Here is a 12,754-nt window from a genome sequence, read left to right as displayed (position 1 = left end):
TTAAATGTATGTTCCGTAAGTGTTATGAGCACCAGTGGCTGACACTGTTTTTGTAGATTTTAGCATGTGCAGTTGATTTTGAAAAAGAATGAAAAACACGAGTCAAGTAAGGTCTTCAAATATATAATCTTAGTTCATACAGATATATACATTGTATAATAAATAATATTTATAAAAACATAACTTTTTTCAGATTATAAAATAAAAAGGGAATTATTAACTTTAAAACTTTTTATACAAAACTTTGGATATAGCAGGGGGAGAGATGGGTTGAGGTGTGGAGATGCACTGCTGTAGGTGGGTGGGGGAGAAAGTGTGTGTGTGTGTGTGTGTAGTGGGGGGAATAAAGGGTGAAGCCTTGGCACAGAAACAGGTAGCGTAGCGCACGCCATGCTAGCATCTGCTGTGCGCTTTCGTCTCAGAAGGTAATTAATGGGGGTGCAAGCATGACTGCTTGAACTGTCAGAACATGTTGTCTGGAAACCTGCGCTGGTCTCTTCCACCATGTTAATGCCGCTCTAACCCCAGCTCTCCTTATCTCTCTCTTACCTGGCCCACACATACCTCTTACACAGACATCCAGTCATAACACACACACACACACACACACACACACACACACACACACACACACACACACACACACACACACACACACACACACACACACACACACACACACACACACACACACACACACACACACACGCTCTCTCATACCCCCCCCCCCAAACACACACACTGACTCCCCTTTCCCCACTCCACAGAGCAGATTTATCCCCCTCTTACATCACTTCCTCTTTTGCTAACCTTCTTCCTTCCTTTCTCTCTTTCCTCTCTCTCCATCCTCCTAGCTCTCCTTTCTATCTCCATCCTTCTCCAATCTCTCCTTCCTTCTTTCCTCTTGTTTCTCCCCCTCATACCAAGAGGGATTGAGATGAATGAAATCGTTTCACAGTAGTATGAGGCGCACACTGTACCACAGCTTTACAATGGGTTAGGTCATCCACAGATTATTGTCAATTATCAGAATTAGAGTAACTCCTACCATTAGTATTGTCATTAGTAGTTTCTGTAAGTGCAAAGTTGACTGTTATTTGCACGTATCAGTGTGTTTTTTGTTGTTTTGTTGTTGTTTTTACTTTCAGAAAGCCCTTTCTTTGTCACTTTCCATGTCATCATAACCAGTCAGTTTTGTTCTGGTTCTGCCATGGTTTTCTCTGCAGGTGGACTAAGAAGGACTTCTGGACACCCTTAAGCGTTTCTCAGACCAGTTTGGGAGGAGGTTGGGCTAAATAAACCCAGTAGGGTTGTGTGTGTGTGTGTGTGTGTGTGTGTGTGTGTGTGTGTGTGTGTGTGTGTGTGTGTGTGTGTGTGTGTGTGTGTGTGTGTGTGTGTGTGTGTGTGTGTGTGTGTGTGTGTGTGTGTGTGTGTGTGTGTGTGTGTGTGTGTGTGTGTGTGTGTGGGGGGGGGGCTGTCCCCCATTTCCACAGGACCTACATGATACCACATACATTAATCTCCCACATAGGTAACAGAGAACGCCAAAGCAAACACAGACAGAATGCACTTTTAAGTTTTTTCCTAATACAACACCACCCACTGTCTACCTCTTGTCTTTTTGTTCTTACATGTCCCAAAGACATTAGAGAGAGTCTGCAGAAGCCCACGGCATCGTGTGCGTGGACCCTCCACTCTCTGATGGCGCACAGCAGTACATCTCCGGGGGGTTCAGAGCTGAGGAGGAGCACTGAGAGCCACAGACGGAGAAAGAATGTGTCTTTTCCCGCGAGCGGCGTGGCGGTGTGCATACCAGCGTCGTTCTCCAAGCCTTGCGCGAATATGTCAGAAATGTAAAGGGGCCGTAAAAACAGCAACAGAAGCTTCCAGGCATTTTGTCTCCTGCCACTGAAGGCTTACAGTGTGGGCAGCAGCAATGGCACAATACTTTGGGGGTGTGGAGATGGGGGGGGGGGTGTGTGTACAGAGCAAGGGGTGTTCAGTAGTGAAGTGAGGGCTAAGAGTTGACAGGGGTAAAGTAGGAAGGGGGTTGATCCATTCAGTAGTTTAAGACTAGAAGTGTCCATTCTCCTTATCTTTTTACATTTAGTGTCCATATATATAGCACAGCTCTGGAGTGTGTGTGTGTGAGTGTGTGTTGGTATGAGCAATACAGTGTGTGCATGTAGCCTCCAGTCAGAAGGCCACATTGACAAGGGAATAGGATTTACAGTTGGTGGCTATAAATCACCTCAACCAAATGTTGAGCAACACTCAGCCTGGTGGATGGAAGTCTGCACAAAGAAGTTTGGAAGTAGAGGAAGCGGGCTGGATGAGCACACGCTCAAGGCAAGGCTGTTGCTACTGGGGTGACAGGAGGTGACATTTTCAGGGGCCCAAAGCTGGAGAGGCCCCACAGAAAATGGTGAATTAATTCCCAGCTACAACTGCAAGAATAGCTGTCCACCTAGTTATTACAGTGCATCCTGGAACCCAGCCTGTTCAGGTGGACTAGCTAGGAACAGTTGAGACGGCCAGGGAGGGACCTTACAAAGGATGCAGGGGTAGACCCTTTCTAGGGGGGCATTTGTCACATTGTGATTGTGTACGTTTGTGTGTATGTTTCAGGTGTTTGCCTGATCCATTTGTTTTTCTCTTCCAGTTTTTTTGAGTCTCTTTCTCTCTCTCTCTTGCCTGTCCTTGTCCTCTCCTCTCCTCCCTGCTCCCCCTCTCTCATTTGCACGTGTGCACGTCATAGATGCGCGTGCACTCCTGGCAGCTGACATAGCAGCACCAGTGGAACACGCAGTGACACTTCTCCTTGCGTTTCTCCGTCCGCGTGTTGTGCCCGCGACCGCAGCACAGCAGGTCGCAGCCCTCGATGCCGTGCGAGGAAACGTTGCAGACACGGTCACGAGTCCCGAACGAGCCCGTCTCGGGGTTCGGTTCGCAGAAGTTGGGCGACCCCTCGTAATACACCAGGTCGCGTTCGGTCGGATGCTTGAAGAAGGCGAACTTGGCGCGCAGAGTCTCTACCCATCCGCGCGACTCACGGTGCTTCTCCACTACCATCTCCGAGGCACTGTCGTACTTGTCCTTCAGGTAGTCTCCCAACATGCGGAAATCGGGCTGTGCCCACCAACACGTCTTCACCTCACAGCTCCCTGACAGACCGTGGCACTTACATCGCAGGTGCATATTCTCCAGGATAGTCTTTTATGGAGGAGAGAGAAGGACAAAGAGAGAGAGAGAAAGGTGGGGAGGAAAAGGAAATATTAGTTCGGACAAAATATCTCAAACATGCTTAAGTGATAGAGTTGGCTGAGGAAACGGTTAAGTCTAAAGAAGGGTTTATGGTACAGCTTTGGAAAGTTTAACGCTGCCAAGCTCCATGGAAACCTGAAACCGCTGGTTAACCAATGCTATGAAGTATAACGTGTACATTATGTATTTCCTCTATAAAGCTAATTTATCCATAACATTCCAGCAACTAAGTTCAACTGACTCCACCATATTTTTTCAGACTTCCAAGCATGTGTGGCATTTCCACTTTCCTCCACCTGAAGGTCTTCCACCAGAGTCTGTTCCATTTTGTGTACTGTGCTCTGAGTCATTAGCTGCTTCTTCCTGGGTGTAGTACCCTAGATGCCCCTGGCCACAGGTCAGTGTTCTACAGGTGTTCTGCAGCTGTGAGGGTTCTCGATCTCTCTCTCCCTCTCTCTCGCTCCCTCTCTCTCTCTCTCTCTCTCTCTCTCTCTCTCTCACTCTCTTTCCCCCTTTCTCCTCTGAAGTGCCGCTCCAGAGAGAGAGCGCATACGCCGCGGGCGCTTGCTCTTCTTTGTTTTGGTTTGTTTGGTTTAATTTCCCCAGCTATATTTAGCTGCAGAATTCCCCAGCTGTGGCGGAAGGCAGGTGGCCCCTCGAGGGGGGGGGGGGGGGCTGGCCCAGACCCAGACCCAGACCCAGACCCAGAGCCAGGCAAACGGAGGGCCTCTGACATCATGTCTCAGCCTTTATCGCAGCCTCCCGGGTGTCTCAACCCGGAGGGATGTCGGGAGAGAGACGGGAGAGACAATGGGGGGAGGCAGGTGGGGCAGCCTGGGGGACCTGACGGAGAAGGGCCGCCTGTCTGGGTGCTGCTGCTGCTGCTGCTGCTGCTGCTGCTGCTGCTGCTGCTGCTGCTGCCGCTGCTGCTCCTGTGGTCTCTGCCCCCCGCTCCTGTCTGTCCCAGATCAAAGGGCTGCTTGTTGCAGTGTGGTCTCAGGTATTGCCCCTCAGCACCATCAGCCTTCACCAATCCCCCCTCTACTAAGCCCTGACAGCCCCAGTGACTCTTTAAATCCAAGCAAAACCACCGCGCCCCCCCCCCCCCCCCCCCCCCCAACCCACACGCCTCCCCCAGAGCCATTTTCTTCAATTTCTCCCCAAACCTCACGCAAGTCCACAGAAGGTCTAGTCCTTTTGTTATGGAATTTGGAAAGGATGCGAGTTATGAGTGGCATGAAAGGTCTGCCCTTTCAGGTGGTGATAATTGCCCCCTAATTTAAAATGAAATGCTAGTTTTTGAGGGGGGGTTTAAGGAATACCACAAAAGACAGACCTCAGTCGCATGCTGATAGTTCCTGTGTGTTGCGCGAACACAGTGAGGTAGCGGGAGCTACCTGCTCCCCTTGTGCGAAACAAGCACATCATTGTTCATTGTCTCATTACAGTTAATGCAGTGGTAATTAAGTTTAGCTGTCTCCTCCAGCCTTGTTTTATTGCAGTCTGACAGTGCTCTGCTGTACGGTCTTGATAGAGTATCCATTACGTTAGGGCACAGTTGAAGGTTTAACTGCTGTATAATAACAATAATAACACCTTTCTGTTCTCTTACCATTAGGCTGGGACTAGGAGGTCACATCGAAATGTGATAAAGATAAATTGAAAAAGATAAATGGGACATTGTTGTCCTGAGCTCTGCCTCTGCCTTACGGTAAACTGGATTTATGTTTGGGTGCACTGTCAAGATTGCCAATATTAGCCTTTCTGCATTTGGATGAGGGAATCAACATGGAATTAAGAGAAAAAGATTTATGGGACATGGTAGTCAAAAGAACCGCCTGCGAGTCTTGTGAGGTCAAGTTTAGTTGAACTGCATTTGCCTTACTGGCAACACAAGCCTATCCTTGCTTCAATTATGTGTCTTAATCCCTGGTTTCAGGTGTAGGCCAAGAGCTATAATGTCTCCACAGGCTATGCATACCAGTGTCACAAGCTCAGCATAACTATTCATCCATACATGTCAACAACTACATATATCATGCATGAAATGACATTTAGATTGAAAATCCATATTTAGTTCTTATGATTTACTAAAGTTTTAAGTTTAGACAGTTTCAGTTTTACATTTAGAAGAGATTAAACGAGATTTGAATGCATTGTGCTTTGATGAATCTCTGGCACATAAAGGTAAGAATTCAGTGTATTCACATTTGATTCTGTTGATGGACTCCAGAGAAACAGTGATTGAATCCTTACATGTCAGTCTTAGTTGCTGACATGTATGTCTCTGTAGTGGAATTTATCTACAGTGTTGTTGTCTCCTATGTTCTCTTACCATCCGCCCAGCTTCGTTGTTGTGCCGGTTCATGGCGGAACGGGCGTCCGGCCGGTTCTCTCGTGCGTCTGCGAACTCTCGCGACACGAGCACGCCGAACTCGGCGTCCTCGCTGCAGCCCCCCCACTTCCAGCCCTCGCCCGGCGGGCCCTTGTGGTGCGAGTCGCAGCCACACATGGTGGACGTGCCCTCGGCGCACGAGCGCGTCACCGCGTACGCCACGCCCGCCGATGCTATCGCGTGGACAAACGCAGACTCCCTGGTGGCTAGTGAGAGAAAAGCAAGCGGAGAGAGAGAAGAAAAAAAAAACTGAAATATTTAATCTGAGCAGAAGCCAATGTAGAAGCCATGTACAGATGGTACTCGCATTGTTCTGCTACCATACATTACACTAAATTAGATTTAACCACATGAGATCATCTCAAGATATTATGACACACTACTTCTCTTTAACATACAGCTCTGTCGCCCACAGCCCAGCATAAAGAGATGTTGAGATGTGAGATGTTGTCTTGTGCCGCCGCCTGACGTCTCTTTCTGCTCCGACTCCTCTGTGCCGAGCCTGCAGGCTGCGGATCGATTTCCCCCCCGATGAGGTTTCAAATAGTAACCGTGTGCTGCGGTGTAAGTGAGAGTACTGCGCTCTGCTCTGCTTGGCTTTTTGACGGTGCGGCCCAATTGTTGGCCCTGTCACTTTGCTTAGTGCTCCCTGTGGCATCGTGAAGGTGCACCGCTTTCTCTCGGGATTGTGTTTCAGGAATGTTACTCTTGCCTTTCTTTCACTACTTCTCTCTCTCTCTCCCCCTCCCCAAAAGCCCCCTCAGGCCACGTGTGGAAACCAGCAGTGGGTGTGTGTGTGTATGTAGGTTTGAGTGTGTGTGTGTGTGTGTGTGTGTGTGTGTGTGTTTGCTCTGTCTGAAGGCATGTGTTGAGAGATGGTATTACGCTTCCTTTGAACGCAACAGCGCATTATGTAACTGGACACCACTGTTTCACAATCACAGCACACTTACTCGCAGCGCTTGTCTTTCCCCAGCCCACGCCATCACCCTGAGCGGCATGCAGGGCCAGACAAGGAGAACCTCACACGGGCTCTCCACAGCAGCGGCGTCTGGCCCCTCGATCTACAACCACACACCTCTGCTCCACTCAACACTGCTACTACAATCAACATCTATTCCCAGCTACACTTGGCATTGTGCTTCTGATTTTTTTTTTATGCAGTTCAAAACTTAAAGCTGCCAAGTTAGGATACTCAGTCCAGTATGTTGTGCCCCTGTGATGTCATCTCTGCGAGAGTAAACGGGACTAATATAGACAGGTTTATGTGATCATCCAAGGCCACAAATGTTACGTTATAGTTTTACATTGTTCCAAAGGCCAAAAGATCATTTAATTCTCACTATGAACCTAGATTGTTCTGAAGATCAAGTAATTGATAACATATCAGGGAACTATGAAGTCTCTTGGAAGTCTTGGATTTCAGCCATTAAGTGTGTTTCTGTGTATACATACACTAATTCACTTCTGGTGAATTACTTCTAATATCTGCAAGAGGGAGGTGTCAATGATGTACTGTGTGCAATAAAGACTTATCAAATGACCTCTGCCCCTCTATGCTTATTGTGCCCTGTTTAACAGCTTCATTCGATGTTTTCCCTCTGCTGAGCTGTGCCTGCATACACTGCTACCCACTATGAAGATGAACTCAAACCTGATTCCAACCTGATTCCAACGCTGCCATCCACATTCTTTGTGACAAATGTGTAGTCTGTGGTGTAACCAAGTGTTTTTTTTATCACGACATTTTTTTATCATGAGAAATGTCCTGCTTTACTATTTTCCCGTTCCCTTTCTTCACTCTTGTTTCTCCATTCATCTCTTTTTCTGAGGGTTTTTTAGGTATTCTTTCATCTTGTGTTCTGAAAGAACGGGCCTGCATTCTCACTGCCTGCACCTACTCACATGACGTAATACTCAGCTGACGATATGCTTGTGAAATTTGATACAGTGTCTTGGCAAGCTGTGATGTGTGTCACCCAATCCTTTCTACTGCTACCATGTTAACTATGGGAAATACTACATAAACAGCTCACGCAGAAGGCAGATACCAGTGCAGAGACATGATATCAACCTCAACTATTTGATTTCTTGTTTTTCTTTTTACCCTTCTTATTTTCATTTAATTGTGTCTCGAGGGGCCAGTGGAGAAAATAAAACCAAAATGCACAAACACATACAGACACACACACACACACACACACACACACACACACACACACACACACATACTCACATTCAAACACACACACACAAATCTGCATAGTTTTCCAGGAGTGTGTGTTCGCTGGGAGAGCACCTTTGGTTGTGGAGGGGGAGAGGGTGGGGGGGAGCGGGCCGGGCTGGCAGTCCCAGCAGGGTTGGCCACAACAGGGGCCTGTGAGCCCAGAGCCCCGGGAGCTCTGGCAGAGGGCCAAAGGGGGCGCCGCTCCTGCTACCTGCTGGGCCCATGAATCCGTCTTTGTCTCCCTGGTGTCACACTGTATTACGCACACAAAGGGACCCCAGCACCCCGCCAGCTCCAAACCCCAACACACTGCTATACCCAGAGTTGGGGCTGGCATTCCCCAAAGGAACCAACCCCCCCCTTCTCTAGCCCCAGCCTCCCCATACACACACATACACACATATACACAAACACACACACACACAAATTGGCTAACATTGCTTTTCTAGAATGATCAGCCGCATCCAGACATGGCTTTTCCCTGAAAAAGCCCCCCTGACTCAAACCAAGAACCACCAAAAGGCCCCTCAGACGCCCTCTCTCCATGCCGGATGACAAAACCCTAAAACCCTTTCACCCCTCTGCCCCGCATCCCTTCATCCCTACCACCCTCTCTCTCCCTGCCTCCGCAGTCTACCCATCTGTCCTCTCTTCTGTCTCTCCTTTTCCCCTCTCTCTTTTCTGGTTCCACCTCTGCCCAAAACTACAATTATAAATCTTCTTGTTTCATCTTTACTGCTCTAAGAATGACATTCTCACCTCAGACCCTCTGTTTTCCCTGTTTTACTGCCGTAGGCAACCCAGTGATGGATTCCTGACGCACGTTTAACTTTTTTTTTTTGGTTCAACATGGTGGTCCCCTCTTGGGCCAAGACAGGCCAGGGTGCATTCTGGTGTCTGAACTCCTTTCCTCTCCTCTCTTCCCTTTTCCTCTCCTCTCTTCTCTTCTCCTCTCCTCTCCTTCCTCCTCCTCCTCTTGTCTTGTCAGTCTCCTCTCCCTTCTCTTGGCTTTTCTCTCTCCTCCCTGGCTCCCCCTCTATTCCTGCACCTTGTTGCTTTGCGGAAGGTTCTGGAGCTTCCCTTTCAGGCTGTTTCCATGACCGAGTCAAAAGGGCGTGTGAATGGGCCGTCCGTGGGAGACGGGAGCCCAGAGACACACAGAGAGATGGCTCACAGTGGCCTTCACGCACAGTAGGGGTTGAGCTGAGCCCCCCAGCCCTTTTCTCTCACTTGTAATCTTATTTGGCCTTCTCTATCCCTCTCTCTCTCTCTCTCTCTCTCTCTCTCTCTCGCTCTTTCTCTCCCTTACTCACTCTCTACATGCTCTCTTTCTCTGTCTCTTTCTCTAACTCGCTCACTCTATTCCTCTCTCTCTCTCTCTCGCTAACTCACTCATGCTCTCTTTCTCTAACTCGCTCACTCTGTCCGTCTCTCTCTTTCACCTCTCCGCCTGTTACTCTCTCACTTTCACCTCTCTCCCACCCCTCCATCCCCCATTCTCTCTCTCTCTCTCTCTCTCTGTTTCTCGCTCTCCCTTTCTCTCTCTTGTTCCTTTCATTCATACTCTTTGCTCATTTCTGCGGGGTTCCCTCCTGACCTGCAGCCCAATTCAGTGTGATTTGCTTTCCCTTCTCTGGCCACCAAATCGCATTTCTACCAGAGGGAAGGAATATAAAGGACAGCCACCACAAATGCTCATTCAGCACTCCTCTGCTCTCATGACTGTGTGTGTGTGTTTGGGGGTCTCTCTGTGTATGTTTGGGGGTCTCTGTGTGTGTGTGTGTGTGTGTGTGTGTGTGTGTGTGTTTCAGTGTTAACTATTCAATGACAATGATTCTGCTAACTATGCAACAATGGGCAACATTTACTGATATACCATATAATATTGCAGACACATTTGTGAAGCCATATTCAACTATTTTTGAATACAAATGATATTCAAAATGATCTGAAAGATCTCCTCGCGGTTCAACCATACCTTTGTCCAGCACGGGGCCGAAGATGGCCAGGTTATTCTTGATGGTGGTGCAGTTCCAGCGGCGCCCGCGGAACTGGTGTTGGCACTCCTGGATGCCCAGCTTGACGCCCTCGGCCACACTGGGCATGATCTCTATGTAGTTGCGGCAGAAGCGCAGCTGCTTGGGCACCAGACCGGGGATGGAGCTGCAGAGGATGGGTTGCGAGCCCAGCGTGGAGTACTGCTGCCCCAGGGCCAGCGACCTGCGGGAACGATCCGAGGGAGAGAAAGAGAGAGAGAGAGAGAGAGGAGGATGTAGAGCAGGGCCTTCGCTAGGAGTTGAACACATTCGGGACCTTTAAGCACCTGAGGCACCCTTCCCCGTTCATATATTTTTTAATTCTGGCAGCTAAATGCGCCATTTTCACAAAGTTTGAGACAGAAACAGTAAGCCCAAAGACCATGGGATGCAGGTGCCCGTCGTCTGTCTTACTCACATGAACTTTACCCCATCCATTATACCACACTGCTTGTCTACATGAAAACACTTTTATGCTAGATCACACTGACAGCGGACATGGACATCGCCATAGGTTACCCATAAACTCACGCTGATAACGGAGAAAACAGTTACAAGATTTTTGTAGATAGAAATGAAATGTGTATATCATACTGTTTGAATATCAGAAAACAGCTTTTGTTTGGTAAACTGAGGTTTAGACAGGCCTATAACGATTGCTGTCTGTAGATTGATTTTAAACTGGGAGATATTTAAGTTGAGTCTAAACGGTTGACCTTGCTTTTGCCCAAATGGTCGGCAACAGGAGATAACACTTCCTCCACCTCCTTGAGCCTCGCCAGTGCCTTGTTGCCTTCATCCTTTTCCTTTTAGAAAAAGCTTCTTATATCCATAGTCTTCAAGTCTTGCCTTAGTGAATTAGCTAGCTATTAACAGTGGGAAGAAGGAGAGAGAGAGAGAGAGAATGTTACTTTGAGACAAGTAGCAGAGCCCTCCATCAGCTCCATCCTATCCAGGATGCCCCTGAGGGCCCGAGGGTAGCGTGTTTGTGTCGTTCGCATGTCGCTGACAGCTGGGGTGCCACACTCCCTGAACTCCTCAGTTCAGCGTGCACATCCCCCATTCTCCGTGGAGAGATGACATGATGACAGACTTGCGCCTCCAGAAATTAGGCTTTTTTAGAAAACTTGTTTGTTCTCCAGGAGATGCCATGTATGTCAACAAGCAAGGATAGCTGGAAAAGTATCTACACTAGAACAAAAGATATATATATATATATATAAATATATAAATATTAATATATGCTTTGTTCCAGTGCTGAAAGTATATTTTATTGTAGTGCAGATACTTTCCCAGCTATCCTTCCTTGCTATATATATATAGGCATACATTCATTATATGAATCTACGAAAGGGAATGTAATCTTTCAAAAATTATGATTTGTTAAAGGCAACTGTGGAGTAGGACCACCATATTAATTGAATTTAGAGAGATTAAAGGGGCTATATGTAGGAAGTTTTGCTGAAAACATAAAAAATGTAACTAGAAATAACAACAGAATGTGAAAAAATAACCGTTTCAACGTAATGTCAAAAACGCCTATGCACTGTTTTGCCCAGATATCCACTAAAGTCAGCATGCTAACCAGCTACAGCCGCTCCGGCCTCTCTCATAGTACCACTTTCTACCTTAAGAGGCGCTAGTGAGTTATGGTAGTAAAAAAAGCAAGGAAAGGCAAGGCAAGGCAAGAGTGCCATTATGGGCAAAAGCCCAAATTGTCAGGAATGGTGTTTGGTAAAACAGGGTTGACAAATCTCATGCTTTCAGGGTGAGTCACACGCTTTGATATTCTTTCTCACGCTAGCATAGAAAAAAAACTTCCATTGACTTCAATGCATCTCACGCCAAAAAATACACCCGTTTGTCAATTTCACAGATTCTCATGCCGATGTATATTTGCCTCGACTAAGTTAATGTCACATACAAATATATATTAATATTGGGACATTAACGGTAGCCTCGATATCTTTTAATCATATAAATGTTTCCATGCTACATGTAGCCTTCAGCCTCCCCCACCGTGGCCAAACTTTTAGTTTACTTCTGCCAAAGGAGAAGAGGTAGGGGTGTGCAAACGTAGTAATACACTGTCCCCAACCTCCTTGGGGTGGGGAGTATGAAGTAATTTATCTCACTATCTGCCAGCTAGTCAGGCTTATACATAACCCCTTTAAGGCTATAAGAAAGAGGAATGAGGTTACTGAAGAAGTCACTCTCACTGAGGCTGGATGAGGGCTGAGTGACATTGCATACGCAAAAGACTAGAACAAACAAAATATCTGGATAGAGGTTAATATGCTCTCTTCAGGATAAGCCCAGAACGGTAAGAGGGAATGTGTCTGCATCTGTTAATATGTTTGTGCGTGCAGAAGAATGTGTGCGTGTGCGTGCACGTGGGGTTTGCAAAAGTACATGAACTACTGTGTGTATACTTCAGTTGCATAAAGTGTGCACACAAACATTGATAAGTGTGCATATTGCCGCAATGAAATTGCATTTGCTGCATTTGCATACTGCGTGACTGTATCTCTATGCCCCTGTCTCTCGTGAGTGCAGGAAGCTTTGTGGTAGCATATGGGAGCCGCTCTCTCAGCTTCTGCAGTGAGCTGGCATCTGCTTCAACATGGATTCATCTGCACACCGAGACAGGCCAGATCTGCCAGGGTTGCCAGAAACCATTATAGTTTCATTGAGGTAATTAATTGTAATTGCCTGCTTTTTCTCCCTGAGATAAGCAGGAGAATAACACACACACACTCATACACACACACACACAATGTTTGCGATGTCCATGTTTTGACATGCATGCCGTTGTGACAGGCTCAAACAAAA

At 47.3% G+C, this 12,754-nt stretch overlaps 1 protein-coding gene across 2 annotated transcripts in view; it reads right to left on the bottom strand.

The window, feature by feature from the left end:
- Window positions 1-2,733: 2,733 nt before the first annotated feature.
- Window positions 2,734-12,754, bottom strand: part of wnt3 (wingless-type MMTV integration site family, member 3) — a 21,603-nt gene continuing 11,582 nt past the window's right edge. For both annotated transcript variants that reach the window (XM_012814560.3, XM_031561355.2), the window contains exons 2-4: window positions 9,865-10,106; window positions 5,600-5,865; window positions 2,734-3,213 (exon numbers count right to left, since the gene is read on the bottom strand). In XM_012814560.3, the coding sequence (XP_012670014.1) occupies window positions 2,734-3,213; window positions 5,600-5,865; window positions 9,865-10,106 (988 nt within the window). The remainder of the gene's footprint in view (window positions 3,214-5,599; window positions 5,866-9,864; window positions 10,107-12,754) is intronic.

This window comes from Clupea harengus, chromosome 23, assembly GCF_900700415.2.
Source record: "Clupea harengus chromosome 23, Ch_v2.0.2, whole genome shotgun sequence".
NCBI classification, from domain to species: Eukaryota; Metazoa; Chordata; class Actinopteri; order Clupeiformes; family Clupeidae; genus Clupea; species Clupea harengus.
The sequence above is the reverse complement of the archived record's forward strand: the minus strand, read 5'-3'. Positions and strand labels throughout refer to the sequence as shown.